This window comes from Amblyraja radiata, chromosome 24, assembly GCF_010909765.2.
Source record: "Amblyraja radiata isolate CabotCenter1 chromosome 24, sAmbRad1.1.pri, whole genome shotgun sequence".
In the NCBI taxonomy this organism is placed as follows: domain Eukaryota; kingdom Metazoa; phylum Chordata; class Chondrichthyes; order Rajiformes; family Rajidae; genus Amblyraja; species Amblyraja radiata.
The window spans coordinates 39,361,110-39,383,563 of NC_045979.1; the positions used below are offsets into that span (position 1 = coordinate 39,361,110).

General features: G+C 48.0%; 1 protein-coding gene across 1 annotated transcript in view; it reads left to right on the top strand.

The window, feature by feature from the left end:
* cr1 (complement C3b/C4b receptor 1 (Knops blood group)) overlaps window positions 1-22,454 on the top strand; it is a 791,565-nt gene that overhangs the window by 397,946 nt on the left and 371,165 nt on the right. Inside the window, exons 15-17 of the mRNA XM_033042238.1 lie at window positions 19,685-19,758; window positions 19,938-20,114; window positions 22,181-22,277. Of these exons, the coding sequence (XP_032898129.1) occupies window positions 19,685-19,758; window positions 19,938-20,114; window positions 22,181-22,277 (348 nt within the window). The remainder of the gene's footprint in view (window positions 1-19,684; window positions 19,759-19,937; window positions 20,115-22,180; window positions 22,278-22,454) is intronic.

A 22,454-nucleotide genomic window follows, 5' to 3' on the forward strand; every position in this document is an offset into this window, starting at 1 on the left:
TTGGACTATGATATGCAGATGCCTCTAATAAAAATGTATTTATAATAAAAAACAAATAAATAAATAAATAAATAAACATCTGGCTGAACTCGGCTCCCTGCCATACTTTAGTTTTGGTTTCGCACCTCTTGGTTTGGCCATAGGCACTGCCTTGTGACTGTAAATGTCACTGCATTCCGTTGTGGGCGAAACTCGCGAGCATTCTTTGATGCCAACATCCATTGTGGTAGCAACCTTGCATGCTTGCTCGAATGTAAGATCTGGAGTGTTCATGAGTTTGGACTGAATTTGTTCATCCACTAGACCACAAACAAATCTATCGCGTAGTGCGCGTTCGAGAAAGGTTCCAAAGTTACAGTGTAAACTTCAGTGCTTCAAGGCAACAATGTGCTCATTGATTTGTCTGATTCTGCTTCTGGTTTCTAGTGCCGAATTTATAGCTTTCTGCAATTTCCAGAGGCTTTGTGTTGAGGTGCTCCTCCAACTTCTTCATAATGTCATTGAATGGCACGTCTTTTGCCTTTATGGGCGCAAGGAGAATCACGAGTGTGCGTACACTTCAGGACCGAGCTCCGTGAGCAGAATCGCTTTCATGCGTTCGCAAACGGCCTTATTTGTTTCAGTCACTATCTCTCCTTCACCACTAATCTCCATTATGTTGTTTGCCATGAATAACATGTTTGCTCTCTACATAGGAGCTGAACAGCTCTCTACTCTTGTCAAAAGTGCCAAGGTTTCCCATGTAGCCTGTGGACGATGTCATCGTATAGTTCTCTTTTTTTTAAGTCGTTTCCAAATCCCCAATTTCCTGTCTGTTCTGGTGTAACAATTCACCTAAAACTTAGCTGTACAAAAAAAAACTCAGTCTAAAATGTTATACAATCCCAAGGACAACATCTTGCCACGTAGACACAACATAGAGATACCTTGACAAACTCTCGATGATTTGTTCAGCTGCTGTTTTAAACTACAGTACCCTGCATAGAAGGATCTGCGGCCTATCGTGTCCAGCTCACAAACAACTGCGACACAACTCCGTATTTACTGTTTATAATGTTAAACAATACTGCATGTTGCACAACAGTCCTGCACTGTATTTAAAGGATGAGTTCACAAACTCTATCCCATCCTCGTCGCCAATTTTGTTATATTCCGGACGGCAGAATGAATACCAACTTACACACAGGTTGCCTGGATCACGAGAGAGAGAGATTTATTACCCAACATTTCCTGCTTATATACAACACCAACTCATTAACATATACACGAAAGCGCATGAATTCATTACAACTATCTACCGATGATAGAGATATGTTTAAGTTTTGCCTTCCATCACAGTGAGGAGGACTCACTGTGACGGATGTTTATGTGAATTGAATTGTGTTGGTGTGTGTCTTGGTTCTTTTTTTGTATGGCTGCAGAACCAAATTTCGTTTGAACCTCGTGTGAGGTTCAAATGACAAATAAAAGGTATTGTATTGTATTGTACCTCATCGGGGACCCTCAGACTATCTTTGATTGGACTTGACTGGCTTTACCTTGCACTAAACGTCATTTCCTTATCATAAGTAACTAGGAAAATGGACAAGGGAGAACCAGTGGATGGATGTAGTGTACCTGGACTTTCAGAAAGCATTTGATAAGGTCCCACATAGGAGATTAGTGGGCACATGGTATTGGGGGTAGAGTGCTGACATGGATAGAAAATTGGTTGGCAGACAGGAAACAAAGAGTAGGGATTAACGGGTCCCTTTCAGAATGGCAGGCAGTGACTAGTGGGGCACTCTGTGAAACGTCCCCTATCCATGTTCTCCATAGATGCTGCCTGACCCGCTGAGTTACTCCAGCACTCTGTGTCTATCTTTGGTATAAACCAGCATCTGCAGTTCCAATTTATAACATTCTGGTGAATCGGTTTCTATTTCAGATTCCCAGTGTTTGCTTGTAACTGCTGATGCTGTTTTAATTTATAATTAAAAACCAACAACACAATAAATTTATTATTTACCATATTTCAAGCATTTACTGGACATTCTTGTGCAATTATTCTAGTCTGGCCATTTTAGGTACATTCACGTATCGATGATTTAGATTAAAGTTTCTCAAATGTTCTTTTTTTTTATCCCACAGGTGAAAATTCTACCGTTGCAAATTTCTGGCAACATTCTAATTCAACTCATCTCATCTCCACAAAAACTAACCAAAGAATGTGTGGGTTATGAATGGATCATTGAGTTGAGATTTTGAGTTGTTTTAGTTTTGGACACTTAATATGTTCACTACTGCCTGATGGAGACGTGTTTATTTCAATGTATTTCATTCTAAATGCACTTGGTTACACTTGTGTTGAGAAGGTTGTTGATTGTGCTCCAGGTGAGGAGTTTTGTCCCTGGAGGGAGTTCCAATGAGGTTTATGATCAGGAACTTCCATAACCGGTGGAGATTGAACCAGTTTCATTTTTCTTTGAATTGCCAATGGATATGTTGTCCTCAGAGGCTTCATGGGTTTCATAAAACGGACCAACTCACTTGTTTATGTTCCATTATCTTGCCATGATGTGTCCAGCCTAAAGTGAGACTGCTTTGAAAGCTCCGATTGGGACGGGTCAGTGCCTGGTCTTGCATCTCCTGCCCTGGAATGAGAACCTTAGGTCTAATCACGGATGGTCCGTTGGACAATCAGATTACTGTTGGCTCAATGAGAGGTGACTTGGGCATGGACAAGTACGTCAGGCCACCTGACGTTAGGTTGCTCCTTGACCCTTTGGTGCAGGGTTCAGACCTGGCATCTCTCTTCAGTTGCCACCTACATATGATGTCAATTTGTTGTTTTTGAAAATCTGAAAATGTTCTGTTTATTTAAGATATCTTGCCTTTGTATCTGAAATATTTCTGGCAGTAAATGTGATGAAAGAAATGTGTTCTCTTGTGCACCCTGAATCAGCTAAACAGGGCCGTATTTAGATGAAGAGAGGCCCTAAGCTGTTCCACTTGTGAGCCCCCCCCCCCAATACTCCACCCCCACGACTAGAGGAAGATGGTCTACCAGACTGACAGCTGAGCGTGGCCAATGAAATAAGGGGCTGGAAAGCTGCGCTTTATTTATTTATTTATTTATTTATTTATTTATTGCCATTGCTAGTGTCGAGTTATTGCCTTAAAACACTATTATTCTGAAATAGAGGGCAAGGAAAATTACTGAAGGGTTGTTTACATACTACAGTGCGTTGTGACAGCATATGTAAGAAAGGTCTATGACAGTGTCAAAAATATACACCTTGCAGGGCTCCCACTTAATTTTTTTTCTGTGTTGTCTTCCGGGCAACCTTGGCAGCTTTTTAAGATGCCAAATGACAGTTTAGGTGGTCATTTAAGATGGCTTGCGTGACGCGTGTAATAATGTGCTCGGACGAAGTGCGTAGTTACCAGTCGGAATTATGTTCAATGAAGCATTCACCTATTATTTCTGCTTCAAATAAAGCCACAAACTAAACATATTCACCAATCAAGACATGATATATACCACAATGACATGCAGCAAAATTATAATACAGTATCTCAACTCTTTTTACACATTGCAATGAATGCAATTTCTATTATTTCTTTCCACTTCCTAATAAAAATGTGGTTGGATTATTCAGCGTATGATCAACCTCAGTGAGACCAAGCGCAGGCTTGGCGATCGCTTCGCACAACACCTCCACTCAGTTTGCAATAACCAACCTGATCTCCCGGTGGGTTAACACTTCAACTCCCCTTCCCAACCCGAATCCGACCTTTCTGTCCTGGGCCAGAATGAGGCCCACCGCATATTGGAGGAGCAGCACCTCATATTTGCTTGGGTAGTTTACACTCCAGCGGTATGCCACACTTGTCATTTTAATTCATTTCAAGACTATGGGGCTGTACATTGGCCATAAAGTTGCTGCCTAAAAGTGCCAGAGACCTGGAATTGATCCTGAATATGGGTGCTGTCTGTATGGAGTTTGCTCCTTTTCCCTTTGATCACATGGGATTTCTCCGGGTGCTCTTGTTTCCTTCCACATTCCAAAGGTGTGCAGGAACCTATTTCAGACCCAACCCAAAATGTAATATTTTCCTTTTGCCCAGAGATTCTGTCTGACCTGTTGAGTTACTCCAGCTTTTTGTGTCTATCTTCAGTTTAAATCAGCATCTGCACTTCCTTCGAACACACACGATACTATACGATAGAATTTTATTAATCCCAGGAGGAAAATTGTGTGTGTGTGTGGGTATATATATATTATACACACATATACACACACACACATACACATATTTATATAGTTATATATTCATATATAAATATACACCGTTTTGTTTTCTCGTTTATAACATTGTTTACATATTCTGTTGTGCTGCTGCAAGTAAGGATTTCATTGTTCTAATTGGGACGTGAGAGTATAAAACACTCTTGACTCTTGACTTACTCTGCTAATGTGTGGGAAAGAACTAGTGTACGGGTGATCAGTGGTCGGCGTGGACTCGGTGGGCAGAAGGGCCTGTTTCCACGCTGTATCTTTAAATTAAACTAAAGACATTAAATTCAGAGGGAGTCTAAAGAAGGGTCTCTACCCGAAACATCACCCAATTTCTTCTATCCTGAGTTGCTGGTTGCTCCATGGAGTTCCCCCGCACAATTAAAGCATGGAATAGTCTTCACCCTACCATAGTTACCCAACCAGACGCAACTAAATTTAAGGTACCTCTTTTTTCCCCAAGAACCCTGTACACAATAAATAAACAGATCAAATACAATAGGCTGTTATTGTTCAGCCCTCTACCACCTCCAGTTTAAGTTCCATTTAGAATATTTATGGAGGACCAGGAAACCAGAAACAAGAGTTACTCCAGATCCAGGGTCCGGGAGTGATTCTGCGTTGGTTTTCAGCGCTGGCGGCGAGGCAGCGACCGGACAGCAATGGCGGCTAAATCTCCCACAATGCAAAGCGAGAGAGAAAGTGCCCAGCGCCAACCCGTTGCCGTGGCAGTGCGCATGCGCAGGGCGGTTGATGATGTGCGGGCCGTGGTTGTGCGCATGTGCAGGGGGAGGACGTGCAGGCCGCAGCAATGCGCATGTGCAAGGCGGCCAACCGTGCCGGCGGATGAGGAGCGAGTGGAGACACGGACACGGACACGGTCACGGACACGGTCACGGTCACGGACACGGACACGGTCACGGTCACGGTCACGGACACGGTCACGGACACGGACACGGACACGGTCACGGACACGGACACGGTCACGGACACGGACACGGTCACGGACACGGACACGGACACGGACACGGTCACGGTCACGGACGGCGGGCAGAGAGAGAGATAGAGAGGGGGGGGGCGCCCAGAGTTGACCGGCAGGTGTCCAGCCTTGGCCGGAGGCCCCAGGCTTCGGCCTATGAAGCCTAGTGGTAAATCCGGGTCCTGCTGGTGGCCCCCCTAGACCACGAGGCCCTAAACTGAAGCTTGTCCAGTTTATACGCAAATCCGGCCCTGCAGCTAAATATCAATTTAACATTATATTCCATTCACAAATGTACAAATCACAGACAACAAAAGTAACACTGTCACATTCAACAATGCTTTTAAAAGCTGCTTTGTTTGTACAGGTTTGTAAAGCAGCTGCTGCGTGTAGGCCTGGTGGAATAACTGAAACACATAGCAACATAAAAACATGGAAAAACAGGTGCAGGAATAGACCATTCGGCCCTTCGAGCCAGCACCGCCATTCAATATGATCGGCTGATCATCTAAGGTAGACAAAAATGCTGGAGAAACTCAGCGGGTGAGGCAGCATCTATGGGGCGAAGGAATAGGTGACGTTTCAGGTCGAGACCCTTCTTGAGACTGATCATCTAAAATCAATACCCCGTTCCTGCTTTTTCCCCATATCCCTAGATTCGGTTAGCCCTAAGAGCTAAATCTAACTTTCTCTTGACAGCAGAGTACAGTACAAGCATATACAGGAGGAGCCATTCGGCCCATTGTCTCTGCTAGCTCTTTGGAAGAGCAGTTGATCTGTGTTCCCATGTCTTGGTTCTTGGTTTCTTGGTCCTCCAAAATATTCCAAATGGAATTTAAACTGGAGGTGGTTCATGCTTCATGGGAATACCCGCATTCTCCAGAATCTGGGCCAACCTGTGCCAAGTTACTGACAGAATCGCCTATCCTGACTACGGGTGCTGGCTGCACGGAGTTTGCATGTTCTCCCCGTGACCTGCGTGGGTTTTCTCTGAGATCTTCCATTTCCTCCCACACTCCAAAGACGTGCAGGTTTGTATGTTAATTGGCTTGGTATAAATGTAAATTGTCCCCTGAGTGTGTGTAGGATAGTGTTAACGTTGTTCTGTTTCAGCGCTGTATCTCAAAACTAAACTAAAGTTCCTTGTAGACCTATGTCTGTTTAGCTAAAAAAAAACAAATGTCTGCCATATCACAATTTTATATTCCACTATTCAGGAGCTATTTATATTGACTGTTTGTGTTTTATGAAGTATTTTGCAGTGCGTTGTGTTGTTTCACCGGTAGAAGCATGTGTGTATTGGTTATGTGTAGGAAGGAACTGCAGATGCTGGTTTACACAGAAGGTAGACACAGAAAGCTGGAGTAACTCAGTGGGACAGGCAGCATCTCTGGAGAGAAGGAATGGGTGAGGATTCATGTCGAGACCCTTCTTCAGACTTCTCCAGTCTATATGATACTGTGTCTTTGTGACTATGTCTCTGTGACTCTGTGTCTCTGTAACTCTGTGTCTCTGTAACTCTGTGTCTCTGTAACTCTGTGTCTCTGTAATTCTGTGTCTCTGTGACTCTGTGTCTCTGTAACTCTGTAACTCTGTGTCTCTGTAACTCTGTGTCTCTGTAACTCTGTGTCTCTGTGTCTCTGTGACTCTGTGTCTCTGTAACTCTGTAACTCTGTGTCTCTGTAACTCTGTGTCTCTGTAACTCTGTGTCTCTGTAACTCTGTGTCTCTGTGACTCTGTGTCTCTGTGACTCTGTGTCTCTGTAACTCTGTGTCTCTGTAACTCTGTGACTCTGTTCTGTATGACTCTGACTGTATGACACCAAGTGCCCAGCTGCCATGTTGGGACTTGAACTTGTGTATGGATCACAGGGCTCGAGTCTTGGCCAGGGTCCAGTAATCCGTCCACGTCGCTGCGATCAGCCCGAGTCAGCACTTTGCAGCCTGATGCAATGTGGCAACAGGTGTCCACAGTCGGCAGTGTTGCAGCTCCCTGCCAGAACACACAGGCAGCACCAAAGCATTCCTCTCCACCAGATGTTCAGCCATTCCGAGACCCTCAGGAGATCCACACACCTCTGCCAATTCACAAAGTGTAGAACATTACAACTCATTCTTAAATCCTTCCATGAGGACATGTTGGCAGGGTTGTCAGTGTGTGGCTGGGGCACGCAGGCCTGTGTGTTACACGCACCATTACTAGAGTCAGATCGTGGGTTATTTTGGTGCACGGGATTGCTGATGTCTCACTTTCCTGCTGAGGGGCTGGAGGTCTTGTGTGGAGAGCGGGCGGGTTTAAGTTGGCCACGGACTGCATGCTCGGCATTATATGAGCCTGGCATAAGGCATGGGATATCCTGCCTGTCTTGTCTGTGGGCTGTGGGACGGGGTCTCCTGCAGGAAGCCCACACCTTCTTATAACCAAAAATAAATGTAATCAATTATGTACAAAAATGATATGTGCATTACACAACAATACACTCAAACCCACCACCATAATACAAGTAAAACAAATATTCTTCAATCACTATTTCCCCATCCTCATTGAAGATACATTCCACCCCCCGCGGTGCCCAGCGGTCCCTGAAATCCCTCAGGGTGCCCGTGGACAGTGCGTAGTCCCTCTCTAACCCACCCGGGCGCGGACGTAACCCCTGAAAAGGGGCAGGCAGCCGGCTCGGGCAGAGCCCTCTTCAGCCTGGCACCGTGACTCGTGGATGGCCAGCTTGGCCAGGCCCAGGGACAACCCCGACCAGGACATCGTCAGCCCTGCCCTCTCCCCTACGCACAGGGTGTCCGGAGATGAGGATGGTGGGTGAGAAGTGCAGCCAGAAGGCAAGGAGCAGCCCCTTTAGATAATGGAACAGGGGAGGGGGGGAAGAGGAGGGGTGGGTGGGAGGGTAGGGTGGGTAGGGGGAGGGGAGGAAGCGGGGGGGAGGGGTGCATGGAACAATTTGAATTGTGTATTATTCACGTCCCTTCTACTTTATGTTTCATTGTGTTTATATGTTTGTAATTTGCTTGTTTTAATCTGTGAGTTGTCCTTGAGAGTCCTGAAAGGCGCCCATAAATGAAATGTTTTATTATTATTATTAGCATTTGCCAGCAGTGGTGTTGGTGGTGGAAGCAGTGGTGATTAAGAGGCTTTTAGATAAACACATGGAATATGCAGGGATGTGGATCAAGTGCAGGCTGAGGAGATTAGTTAAACTTGGCCGTGTTTGACACAGACACTAAGGGCTGAAGGGCCTGTTTCTGTGCTGGACTGTTCTATCTGATCCAGGCAGCTGGCAGCTTCCATTACATGTTATCAGACACGTTCCTAATGCAGGCCAGGCGTGGGTAGATCATTACCAGCTGAACAATACATGTTAAGGCTCAATTTTACCTCCAGGTTTTTTAAGTGCCTTTTTATTTGAATCACATTGCTTTCTGTTTTAATTTGTTCCTCTTGTTTTCCTATCCAGAAGTAACAGGTGTTACAAACTGTACATGAAACCAAATGGCCTGATTGCCCTGTAGGTCAGGCAGCATCTGCAGAGGGTGATGTAGACTGCTTGTCCCAGCTCTACTAGACATTCCTGCCCCCAGCAGTCTTTCTCTGCGAGCATTTATTTCAAGAGGGCTTGTATACAAAAACAGGGATGTAATGCTGAGGCTCTATAAGGTGCTGGTCAGGCCGCATTGGGAATATTGTGAGCAATTTTGGGCCCCATATCTGAGGAAGGATGTGCTGGCTCTGGAGAGGGTCCAGAGGAGGTTTACAAGAACAATCCCAGGAATGAGTGGGTTAACCTATGATGAGCGTTTGTCAGCACTGGGCCTGTACTCGCTGGAGTTTAGAAGAATGAGGGGGGACCTCATTGAAACATACAGAATAATGAAAGGCTTGGATACAGTGGATGTGGAGAGGATGTTTCCATTAGTGGGAGAGTCTGGGACCATAGGTCACGACCTCAGAATTAAAGGACGTTCCTTTAAGAAGGAGATGAGGAGGAATTTCGTTCTTCAGAGGGTGGTGAATCTCTGGAATTCATTGCCACAGAAGGCGGTGGAGGCCAAGTCAGTGGATATTTTTAAGGCCGAGATAGATTCTTGATTAGAATGGGTGTCAGAGGTTATGGGGAGAAGGCAGGAGAATGGGGTTAGGAGAGAGAGATAGATTAAATGGCAGAGTGGACTTGATGGGCCGAATGGCTTAATTCTTCTCTTATGTTTTATGAACTTCTCAGTGCTCTAAGGATTTTCACAATTTCCTGCTTTTGTTGCAACCTGCATTGTCCCATTTCCCGTTCTCTGTAGATCAACGCAGTGTTGGCAGTGGGAATTGGCAACAGCTTGCAAACTCAATGTTTTCACCAGTTGATTGTCATTTAAGTCACAGAGTGAGCGTATAACGCAGGGAAAATACTCCAGATCCAACACAGCTTGGGAAACGTAACAGCTCTCCAGAACAAAGGCAGCCGGCTCAGATGAGTTTAGTTTAGTTTGGTTTAGTTTGTATAGTCATCTGTACCCAGATAAAGTGGAAATCTTTTTTGTTTTAGGCTCGAAGGGCCGAATGGCCTACTCGTGCACCCATTTTCTATGTTGTACAGCCATGATCACATTGAATGGCGGTGCTGGCTTGAAGGGCCGAATGGCCTACTCCTGCACCTATGGTCTATTGTTTATTGTTGCGTGCTATCCAGTCAGCAGAAAGACAATACATGATTACACTCAAGCCGCCCACAGTGTACAGATGCAGGATAAAGGGAATAACGTTTAGTGCAAGGAAAAGTCTCATTAAAGATAGTCCGGGGGTCTCCAATGAGGTAGGTGGGAGGTCAGGACCGCTCTCTAGTTGGTGAGAGGACGGTTCAGTTGCCTGAGAAGAGCTGTGAAACTCAGTGCTTGAATGGAACCATGGCCTGCTATCAGGTTTGGTTTCTCTGCCCCATTAGTACGGTTTGGCTGCAGTGCGGACCAACTATTGTTAGTCCCGGAACACTGGCCAAATCCCACAAGCTCCACCCTCAACCAGGACTAGGCTTCACGCCCATGGGAACTCCATCAGTACATACGCACTCAGACATACCAACAAATCAGTGGTGCAGCGGGTAGAGCTGCTGCCTCACAGTGCCAGGGACCTGGGTTTGATCCCGACTACGGGTGCTGTCTGTACGGAGTTTGTATGTTCTCCCTGTGACCGCGTGGGTTTTCTCTGGGTGCTCCAGTTTCCTCCCACACTATAAAGATGTGTAGGTTAATTGGCTTGATATAATTGTAAATTGTCCCTCGTGTGTGTAGGATAGTGTTAGGGTGCGGGGATCACTGGTTAGCACGGACTGGGTGGGCCGAAGGGCCTGTTTCCGAGCTGTATATCTAAACTAAACTACAAAATCGATGTTGAATATGAAGCTTTGTCGCTGCTGACAAGTGTGACTCCAGCGTTTGGAATTCCGTTCTTAGTCGATGACCAGAGGCTGCTGATGTTCGCAGGTGTAAACATTCCCAATATTGAGCGCAGCCAGGAATGAGATCATTACAATTCCCATTGTGTTTTATATTCTGTGAGTGTTCACAGCTTGTTTATATGGTGGATATGTCCGTTAAATCTGTAAGATGCCTGACCTTTAATTATTGCCAGATGTAAGGCACTAATTAGACAGAGAGCCAAACGTCTCAGAAACAGGCCCTTCAGCCCAGCTCGTCCGGGCCGACCAGCGATCCCCGCACACTAACATTATCCTACACGCACAAGGGACGATTTACAATTATACCAAGCCAATAAACCTACACATCTTTAGAGTTTAATAGGAACCTGAGGGGCATTTTTTTCACACAGGGGGTGGTGGGTGTATGGAACGAGCTGCCAGAGGAGGTAGTTGAGGCTGGTATTATAACAAAATTTACAAGACATTTGGACAGAAACGTGGATATGAACGGCTCAGTCTGTATAAAGGTCCTGACTTGAAACGTCACCTATGCATGTTCTCCACAGATGCTGCCTGACCCGCTGAGTTACTCCAACACTCTGTGTTCCAGAGCCTAAACTTTATGCCTATTGGAAGGTGCCAAATATAGTCTACGCAGAGAAAAGATTAAATGAGATTAAATCTCGGTAAGTGTAAACTTCAGAAGCTTTGTCGCCAAACTCAATATAATTTTATTGGATCCTACAAGAGAGACTCAGATTACACAAATAGGCATGCAATTGATTTCAACAAGATGACAATTCTTCAGGTTTGGACAGACACATCTACAATGCAACCTGATGATTCCATTTCAAGGTATAATTATGACAAATCTGAAAGCTTTAGAGGAGATTTTCATTGGCGTACTTCTCTAAGTTTTCGAGAACCTTCTCCTTCATCCTCAGGACCTCTCGTTCGTTCTCCAGGAGGTGGTAGTACGACTTGATCACGCTCTCCTCCTTGGTGATCAGCTGGTGGCCCTGCCTCATCACCTCATTGATAATTCTGGATACAGTGGACACTAGGACAAAGAATGACAGGCGAGCGTTTCCGGTTTATAGTACTTTGCTTCCCGAACATGTCCAATAGGTAGTAAAGAAAGCAAATGCAATCTGCCATGTATTTTGAGAGGGCTTGTGTACATAAAAAGGGATGTAATGCTGAGGCTCTTAAGAAGGGTCTCGACCCGAAACGTCACGAAATACTGAGTTTCTCCAGCATTTTTTGTCTACTTTCAATTTTTCCAGCATCTGCAGTTCCTTCTTAAACACGAGGCTCTATAAGGCGTAGGTCAGGCCCCATTTAGAATATTGTGAGCAATCTTTGGCACCATATCTGAGGAAGGATGTGCTGGCTCTGGAGAGGGTCCAGAGGAGGTTTCCAAGAATGATCTCAGGAATTACTCTACGATGAGCGTTTGTTGGCACTGGGCCTGTACTCGCTGGAGTTTGGAAGAATGAAGGGGGACCTAATTGAAACTTACCGAATAATGAAAGGCTTGGATAGAGTGGATGTGGAGAGGATGTTTCCACTAGTGGGAAAATCTTAGGACCAGAGGGCACAGCCTCAGAATAAAAGGATGAATGTTTAGAAAGATGAGGAGGAATCTCTTTAGTCAGAGGGTGATGAATCTGTGGAATTCATTGCCACGGACGGCTGTGGAGGCCAAGTCAGTGGATATTTTTAAGGCAGAGATAGATAGATTCTTGATTAGTACGGGTGTTAGCAATCTACGATCGCCCTGTACATCTGCGTGAAAACGTTTAGGAAGGAACTGCAGATGCTGGTTTACACCGAACATAGACACAAAATGCTGGAGTAACTCAGCGGGACAGGCAGCATCTCTGGAGAGAAGGAATGGGTGACGTTTTGGGTCGAGACCCTTCTTCAGACTGAAACATCACCCATTCCTTCTCTCCAGAGATGCCGCCTGTCTGCTTTAAGCCGGTGATTGGTTCAATAAGGAAGGTGAGGCTGGCACTGCGAGAGCGTGACGGGCTGACTGACCTCGGCAGGTTGGGACCTGACCCGTCCACCCCCTGGGACCGCACAAACGCAAACCTCTGCCGATCATCTTGTATCTGCCAAAACAAAACCAAACATCGTGTCAAAAGCTGCAAGAAGTTTGAGACTTCACTGTGAACGTCTGCTCCCCCCCCCCCAAACCCTCCCCCCTCCTTCCCCCTCCCCCCTCCTTCCCCCTCCTCCCTCTGCCAGTGTTCCACACTGCCAGAGCACAGTGAGAGGCAGCTCTGGCTCCAGATCCAGTGACACAGAACATGGAACAGTACAGAACAGGGACGGCATGGTGGTGCAGCGGGTAGAGCTGCTGCCTCACAGCGCCAGAGACCCGGGTTCCATCCCGACTGCGGGTGCTGTCTGTACGGAGTTTGTACGTTCTCCCCGTGACCTGCGTGGGTTTTCTCCGGGTGCTCCGGTTTCCTCCCACACTCCGAAGACGTACAGGTTTGTAGGTTAATTGGCTTGGTATGAATGTAAAATTGTCGCTAGTGTGTGTAGGATAGTGTTAATGTGCGGGGATCGCTGGTCGGCACGGACTCAGTGGGACGAAGGGCCTGTTTCTGCGATGTATTTCTAAACTAAACTAAACTAAAGATAACCTGGACACAAAACGTGAGTCACTCACTTCTTCATCAGTGTCAGGGGAGAAGGCAGGAGAATGGCGTTGAGAGGGAGAGATAGATCAGCCATGATTCTAGGACTAGAGGTCACAGCCTCAGAAAAATAGGACGTTCCTTTAGGAAGGAGACGAGGAGGAATTTCTTTAGTCAGAGGGCGGTGAATCTGTGGAATTCTTTGCCACAGATGGCTGTGGAGGCCAAGTCAATGGATATTTTTAAGGCAGAGATAGATTCTTGATTAGTGCGGGTGTCGGAGGTTATGGGGAGAAGGCAAGAGAATGGGGTTCGGAGGGAGAGATAGATCAGCCGTGATTGAATGGCGGAGTAGACTTGATTGGCCGAATGGCCTAATTCTTCTCCTATCACATATGACCTTGTGACCCCCGTCCGCACCTACTCTTTGACTACATTTCACTCCTCATATGGACACACTGATCTGTTCTGTATTTATGCCTACAATATTCTGTTGTGCTGCAGCAAGCAAGAATGTCATGGTCCTATCTGGGACACATGAGAATAAACTCTCTTGACTCTTGACTCATCTGCTTATCTGACACTATTTCTCCTTTTCACTTCTGCATTTTGTCAACTACTCCACCCATCCGCCAGTCACCCCTCCCCCTTCACATGTATCCGCCTGTGACTTAAGATAGACACAAAGTGCTGGAGCAACTCAGTGGGGTAGGGAGAGGGTCAGGATAAGGATGCTGGCCCTTCGGCCCAACAGGTCCATGCCGACCAGCGATCACCCTGTACACTAGTTCTATCCAACACATGACGAAAAAATTTACCAAAGCCAATTAACATAGAAACATAGAAATTACGTGCAGGAGTAGGCCATTCGGCCCTTCGAGCCTGCACCGCCATTCAATATGATCATGGCTGATCATCCAACTCAGTATCCCGTACCTGCCTTCTCTCCATACCCTCTGATCCCCTTAGCCACAAGGGCCACATCTAACTCCCTCCTTCATACCTGGTAGACATAATACGCTGGAGTAACTCAGCGGGACAGGCAGCACCTCTGGAGAGAAGGAATGGGTGACATTTTGGGTTGAGACCCTTCTAAGGGTCACCCATTCCTTCTCTCCAGAGTAGCTGCCTGTCCCGTTGAGTTACTCCTGCATTATGTGTCTATCTTCGATTTAAACCAGCATCTGCAGTTCTTTCCTGTACAAACCTGCACGTCTTTGGAATGTGGGAGGAATCCGGAGCACTCAGAGTCAGGGAGAACGTACAAACTTCCTACAGACAGCACCCATGGTCAGGGTCGAACCCGGGTCTCTGACGCTGCGAGACAGCAGCTCTACCCGCTGCACCACCGTTCCGCCCTGTAAATAGCAGAAATGTCACCTTGCTCTCCTGCACACTCACCCTTCATCACAATGATAAACTACTATACTTCCAAAAGTAGTAGATGTTGCCTCAAAGAATCCATTCTCAATCTCGCCTAGACCATCACACTCGATTCCTGCATAGTGAAAAACACAATTAGAAATTGCAACAAAAAATCTCAATGCAGTACATCTCAAAATCAATTAAAAAATGGTGCCTAATACTGACATAACCAGCATTAGGGTCATTGAGCCATACAGAATGGAAACAGGCCCTTCAGCCCAACTTGCCCATGCCGACCAACATGTCCCAATCTACACTAGTCATAGAGTGATACAGTGTGGAAAAGAGGTCTTCAGCCCAACTTGCCCACCCCAGCCAACATGACCCACCACCCATGTTTGACCCATACCCCTCCAAGCCTGCCCTATCCATGTACCTGTCCAAGTGTCTCTTAAATATTATGATAGTCCCTTCCTCACTCACCTTGTTCCACACACCCACCGCCCTTTGTGTAAAGAAAGTGACCTCCTCAGGTTCCTATTTAATCTTTCCCTCCTCACCTTAAACCAATGTCCTCAGGTCAATGTCTCTGTAGGACTTGACCCTCCTGTTTACACTAGGGAATATTAGCAACAGGGAGGGCTTGGGCAGGCTTGCATTGTCTTCTCTCTCTCTCTCCCATTCATTCTCTCAAGCTTTTATAGGAGAGAGGAGAAGAGAGAATGACGAGGGTGTGAATTGTCCTGTGGATATTTATTTGGAGGGTGTGTTTGGTGTCTGGCCCAAACATTCAAAGCTTGCAGTGTGAGATCAGCATTTCCTCTCCATCTGTGGTTACAGGGAGAGGGACATGTACAGCGGGGTCTCAAGAGGAGAAAGAGAGAGCTAGGTTAGCCAACACCTTATAAACGAGTGAATTACAGCTTAGTTTAGTTCCGTTTATTGTCACGTGTAGCGAGGTGCAGTGAAAAGCGTTTGCGCGCTAACCAGTCAGCGGAAATGCAACACATGATTACAATCGAGCCGTCCACAGTGTACAGATACACGATAAGGGAATAACGTTTAGTGCAAGGTAAAGCCAGCAAAGTCCAATCAAGGATAGTCCGAGGGTCACCAATGAGGTAGATAGTAGTACAGGACCGCTCTCTGGTTGTGGTAGGATGGTTCAGTTGCCTGATAACTACCGGGTAGAAACTGTCCCTGAATATGGAGGTGTGCGTTCGTTTTTACACTTCTATAGGATGGTTCAGTTGTTGTTCACCCATACAAAGGTCTACTCCACTGGAGGCGAATCTCAGATGTCTTTGGTTTCACCCTTCACCTCCGCCGATCATCTTGTATCTGCCAAAACCAAACCAAACATCGTGTCAAAAGCTGCAAGAAGTTTGAGACTTCACTGTGAACGTCTGCTCCCCTCCCCCCCCCCCCCCCCCCCCAACCCTCCCCCCTCCTTCCACCCCTCCCACCTCCCCCCTGCCCCCTCCTCCCGCCTCCCCCTGCCAGTGTTCCACACTGCCAGAGCACAGTGAGAAGCAGCTCTGGCTCCAGATCCAGTGACACAGAACATGGAACAATACAGAACAGGGACGGCATGGTGGTGCAGCGGGTAAAGCTGCTGCCTCACAGCGCCAGAGACCCGGGTTCCATCCCGACTGCGGGTGCTGTCTGTACGGAGTTTGTACGTTCTCACCGTGACCTGCGTGGGTTTTCTCCGGGTGCACCATTATCACTCACACACACACTCATTCATTCCCTCAGAGACACAAACACACACACACCCTCACACACACACACCCATCTCGCTCTCTCTCGCCAAGTTATTGCGGTGGGGGGGGGGGGGGGGGGATTAATACACCGGCTGTTCCATAGAGCAGGCCAAGGGCAGCCCACACATGCCTGTGATTACATGATGCTAAGGAAGATGAAGGGTGAAACCAAAGACATCTGAGATTCGCCTCCAGTGGAGTAGACCTTTGTATGGGTGAACAACAACTGAACCATCCTATAGAAGTGTAAAAACGAACGCACACCTCCATATTCATGGACAGTTTCTTCCCGGCAGTTATCAGGCAACGGAACCATCCTACCACAACCAGAGAGCGGTCCTGTACTACTATCTACCTCATTGGTGACCCTCGGACTATCCTTGATTGGACTTTGCTGGCTTTACCTTGCACTAAACGTTATTCCCTTATCATGTATCTGTACACTGTGGACAGCTCGATTGTAAAGTCTGCATCCTGGGGGCTTGAACATCGAATTCTCCCAATGCTGTTAGTCCTTCCTATCTCCTCCCCTTCCTCAGTCCCCCTGCTGTCTCCTCCCATCCCCCAGCCTTCGGGCTCCTCCTCCTTTCAGGCCTCTTTTCCACACTGTATCACTCTATGACTAGTGTAGATTGGGACATGTTGGTCGGCATGGGCAAGTTGGGCTGAACAAAATGCAGAAGTGAAAAGGAGAAATGGTGTCAGATAAGCAGATGAGTCAAGAGTCAAGAGAGTTTATTCTCATGTGTCCCAGATAGGACCATGACATTCTTGCTTGCTGCAGCACAACAGAATATTGTAGGCATAAATACAGAACAGATCAGTGTGTCCATATGAGGAGTGAAATGTAGTCAAAGAGTAGGTGCGGACGGGGGTCACAAGGTCATATGTGATAGGAGCAGAATTAGGCCATTCGGCCCATCAAGTCTACTCCGCCATTCAATTACGGCTGATCTATCTCTCCCTCCGAACCCCATTCTCTTGCCTTCTCCCCATAACCTCCGACACCCGCACTAATCAAGAATCTATCTCTGCCTTAAAAATATCCATTGACTTGGCCTCCACAGCCGTCTGTGGCAAAGAATTCCACAGATTCACCACCCTCTGACTAAAGAAATTCCTCCTCGTCTCCTTCCTAAAGGAACGTCCTATTTTTCTGAGGCTGTGACCTCTAGTCCTAGAATCCTGGCTGATCTATCTCTCCCTCTCAACGCCATTCTCCTGCCTTCTCCCGACTGATGAAGAAGTGAGTGACTCACGTTTTGTGTCCAGAATATCTTTAGTTTAGTTTAGTTTAGAGATACAGCGCAGAAACAGGCCCTTCGTCCCACTGAGTCCGTGCCGACCAGCGATCCCCGCACATTAACACTATCCTACACACACTAGGGACAATTTTACATTCATACCAAGCCAATTAACCTACAAACCTGTACGTCTTCGGAGTGTGGGAGGAAACCGGAGCACCCGGAGAAAACCCACGCAGGTCACGGGGAGAACGTACAAACTCCGTACAGACAGCACCCGCAGTCGGGATGGAACCCGGGTCTCTGGCGCTGTGAGGCAGCAGCTCTACCCGCTGCACCACCATGCCGTCCCTGTTCTGTACTGTTCCATCCCCCCCCACCCACATGTTTCGTGAAACATGGTGCAGCAAGACCACCACCACAGCCTCTGTCTGTCAGGCCGCTCCGTGATGGTGAGTCCACAGGCTTTGTGGCCAGAGCCTCAATGTCCATTCCAGTTGGAGGCCGCCAGCTCCTAGAATCTCGCAGCCCCGGGACTGGTTGTATTTCCCAGGTCGCGAAAACTAATTGAAAGAAAAACACTCCTGATGGCCGGATGAATTCGGGTTAGGGGCCGGATCCGGCCCGTGGGCCGTAGGTTGCCGACCCCCTGTTCTAGACGTCAGGCCCCATTGTGTGCCCCACCCCCCTCATGTTTTAAAAGCAATTTCCGCCACTCGGCCCAAGGACCTGTTCCTGTGTTGTATTGTTGTTCTGTTGCCATCTCGCTCCTCTCTCTCTGTTCTCTCTCACCCTTCCCTCCTTCTATCTCTCTCTCTCTCTCCCCTCCTCCTCCTCTCTCTCTCTCTCTCTCACCCGCCGCCCACTCGTGTCCCCGGTCCCACCCCTGTGGAGGAAGTACAGACATCCCTTGTCGGGGCCGGCGGCTGTAGAGTAGAGCGAGGCAACGGCAGCGGCTCCACTGGACAGTGGACAGCGGACATCATGGAGCGGGTGTTGAGATCGCTGCTGCCGCTGCTGCTGTTGTGCGGGGCCGTTGTCCGGAGCGACGGTGAGACCCCGGACCCCTCTCTCCCTCCCTCGGTGCAGCGGGGAAGCGCCTGTGATTTATTTCACGACGGGACTGGGATTAGAGGGAACCGGTGGGTGGTGGCGCGGCTCCGTCACTGTTGGTGGGGCAGAAGGCACGGGTGGGTGTGTACGTGGGGCAGGGGGACGGGAGTGTAGAGGTGGGGGGGGGGGGGTGCAGACGGTACGCCCGCATTGACCCGGCCCTCTGCCGTCGCCACACCACCACCACACACATGGATAGGTGACGTTTCACAGAGTGCTGGAGTAACTCAGCGGGTCAGGCAGCATCTGTGGAGAACATGGATAGGTGAGGCAAGAGAAACGTTCTTTGGGGTTGTAAAACGTGCACAGATATTGAGTGATTAACGAGGCAACGTTCATTCTGCACGTTGTTTGTGCGTTGGGCAGGCCAACACGTGAGAATGGATAAAAGAGTTAAAATGGGAAAGGAGTAGCAACTAATCACATGAGTGTGGGTGAAGTGAATGGGGTGTGTGTGTTTGTGTTTTCTGCAGCTGTAGATTGTGGTGAACCACCAAGACTAGAGAACGGGACCCACACTGGGAACGACTACAGCTTTCGCCAATGGGTCTATTACCGCTGCAACAAAGGGTAAGCAGTAATTCACCAGCACACCATGTTACAGTACAGACTCTTCACATGGGATTGGCCCTTCATACAACATGGCAGTAGAGGCAGGGACTATCACAACATGTGAAGGACATTTCGACGGGTACATAGATAGGAGAGGGTTGGATGGATTTGGGCCAAATGGGGGCAAATGGGACTAGTGTAGATGGGACATGTTGGTCGGCATGGAAGGGTTGGGCTGTTTCCGTGCTGTGTGACTCAGTGAATATATTTTTATATAAACGGGACATTTCTGTGTCCACCTGTTTGTTCTTCCAGCTACGAGCTGTTTGGCAGTTCACGGATACTCTGCATGAACGAGGGATGGACCGAGCTCAACTGTTGGTGTCAAAGTGAGTGACCACTGGACATTCCTGTCACCGGGACCGGGGGAGGGGAGGTGGTGACAGATCAAAGGGGGCGAAGCTGAAGGGAAATGTAGAATGGTTCATTGTTAGCTGAGGGGAAGGTGGCAAGGAGGAATACTGCCCCTTTACCACGGGTGTGACAGGTTTGTGTCTCTGTCTTACAGTAACACGGTGTGGCCGTCCACAACCAGTGGCCAATGGCGATGTGTGGCCGCGAGGAGAGGGGACGTACGGACAACAGGCCGATTATTCCTGTGATCAGGGCTACACCTTGACTGGAGAAAGAACCGTTACCTGCACCGACACTGGGCACTGGAGCCACCCCGCCCCCAACTGCACAGGTGATAGAAGCATAGTGTGTAATGGCACAGAAACCGGCCCTTCGGCCCATCTGGTGCACTCCCACCCCCCTCTCCCTCTCCCAGCGACGCGGGTGGTGAAGGAGCAGCTGTTGGTGCTGTTGTGCGGGACAACGGTGAGACCCCGCACTGTGACTGTGAGTGGTCTGGTGACGGGACTGGTTCTCTGGTGGGATGGGGGGGGGGGGGGGGGGGGGGGGGGGTGAGGATCTCTGTCCAACATACACAGGGAGGGTGCAGTTACAGGGCCGGTGAGATGGGATTGTGCTCTCCACATGACCCTCCTCTCCCCCCCCCCCCCCCAACCCTCCTGCCCACTGAAGATAAGCGTTAAAGTGGGTTCGGCGTCAGGGGGTGGGGGGGGGGGTGGGGCGGGGGGCTGGAGTGCAAATGGTGGCCGATTAGGAAAAGGAGATGCAACGAGACCTGGGTGTCATGGTACACCACACCTGTCATTGAACGTAGGCATGCAGGTGCTGCAGGCAGTGAAGAAAGCCAATGGTATGTTAGCATTCATAGCAAAAGGATTTGAGTATTGGAGCAGGGAAGTTCTACTGCAGTTGTACAGGGCCTTGGTGAGACCACACCTGGAGTATTGCGTACAGTTTTGGTCTCCTAATCTGAGGAAAGACATTGTTGCCATAGAGGGAGTACAGAGAAGGTTCACCAGACTGATTCCTGGGATGTCTGGACTTTCATATGAAGAAAGACTGGATAGACTCGGGTTGTATTCGCTAGAATTTAGAAGATTGAGGGGGGATCTTATAGAAACTTACAAAATTCTTAAGGGGTTGGACAGGCTAGATGCAGGAAGATTGTTCCCGATGTTGGGGAAGTCCAGAACAAAGGGGCACAGTTTAAGGATAAGGGAGAAATATTTTAGGACCGAGATGAGAAAAATATTTTTAACACAGAGAGTGGTGAATCTCTGGAATTCTCTGCCACAGAAGGTAGTTGAGGCCAGTTCATTGGCTATATTTAAGAGGGAGTTAGATGTGGTCCTTGTGGCTAAAGGGATCAGGGGGTATGGAAAGAAGGCAGGTACAGGATACTGAGTTGGATGATCAGCCATGATCATATTGAATTGCGGTGCAGGCTCGAAGGGCCGAATGGCCTACTCCTGCACCTATTTTCTATGTTTCTATGAGTGCGGGTGAAGTGAATGTGGTGTGTGTGTTTGTGTTTTCTGCAGCTGCACATTGTGACGGTCATTGAAGCTGCCCTTCCACCTCCCAAGGCAACGTGATCCCTATAACTGCCCCCTCCCACATGGAAATCCTGCACTCACATCTACTTGAAAGCACTGGTCACCATAAAGCAATGCCCTATTAAAATGGAACATGGCTCAAGTACAGGGTCTGCAACCCACAATGTCTGTGCCGACTGTGATGATAACTAATGCAACAGATCCATATCCCTCCATTCCCTGTACATCCATGAGCCTATCCTAGAGTCGGCACATGTGTATGGAGAGATGCCTGTAACCGTCACTGAGGAGGGACCTGAGTGAAATGAACCGAATTATGAAAGGCCTGGATAGAGTGGATGTGGAGAGGATGTTTCCACTGGTGGGAGAGTCTAGGATTAGAGGTCACAGCCTCAGAATTAAAGGGCGCTCTTTTAGATAGGGGATGAGGAGGAACTTCTTTTGGAAGAGGGTAGTTAATCTGTGGAACTCATTGGGGGGGGGGGGGGAAGAAGGGGTGCTGTTCAACCAATTTGCGCTGCGCCTCACTCTGACAATGGATGAGGCCCAGGACAGAAAGGTCAGTGTGGGAATGGGAGGGGGAGTTAAAGTGTTTAGCAACTGGGAAATCAGGTCGGTTTAGAAAGACTGAGGAAATCTCTGAGCCTGTGCTTGGTCTCGTCAAAAAGCTGGAGTAACAGCGCCATCACTGGAGAAAAGGAATACATTCTGCAAGTTATTTGTGCGTTGGGCAGGCCTACATGTGAGAATAGATAAAAGAGTTACAATGGGAAAGGAGTAGCAACTAATCACATGAGTGTGGGTGAAGTGAATGGGGTGTGTGTGTTTGTGTTTTCTGCAGCTGTAGATTGTGGTGAACCACCAAGACTAGAGAACGGGATCCACACTGGGAACGACTACAGCTTTGACAAATGGCTCTATTACCGCTGCAATAAAGGGTAAGCAGTAATTCACCAGCACACCATGTTACAGTACAGACTCTTCACATGGGATTCGCCCTTCATACAACATGGCAGTAGAGGCAGGGACTATCACAACATGTGAAGGACATGTGGACGGGTACATAGATAGGAGAGGGTTGGATGGATTTGGGCCAAATGGGGGCAAATGGGACT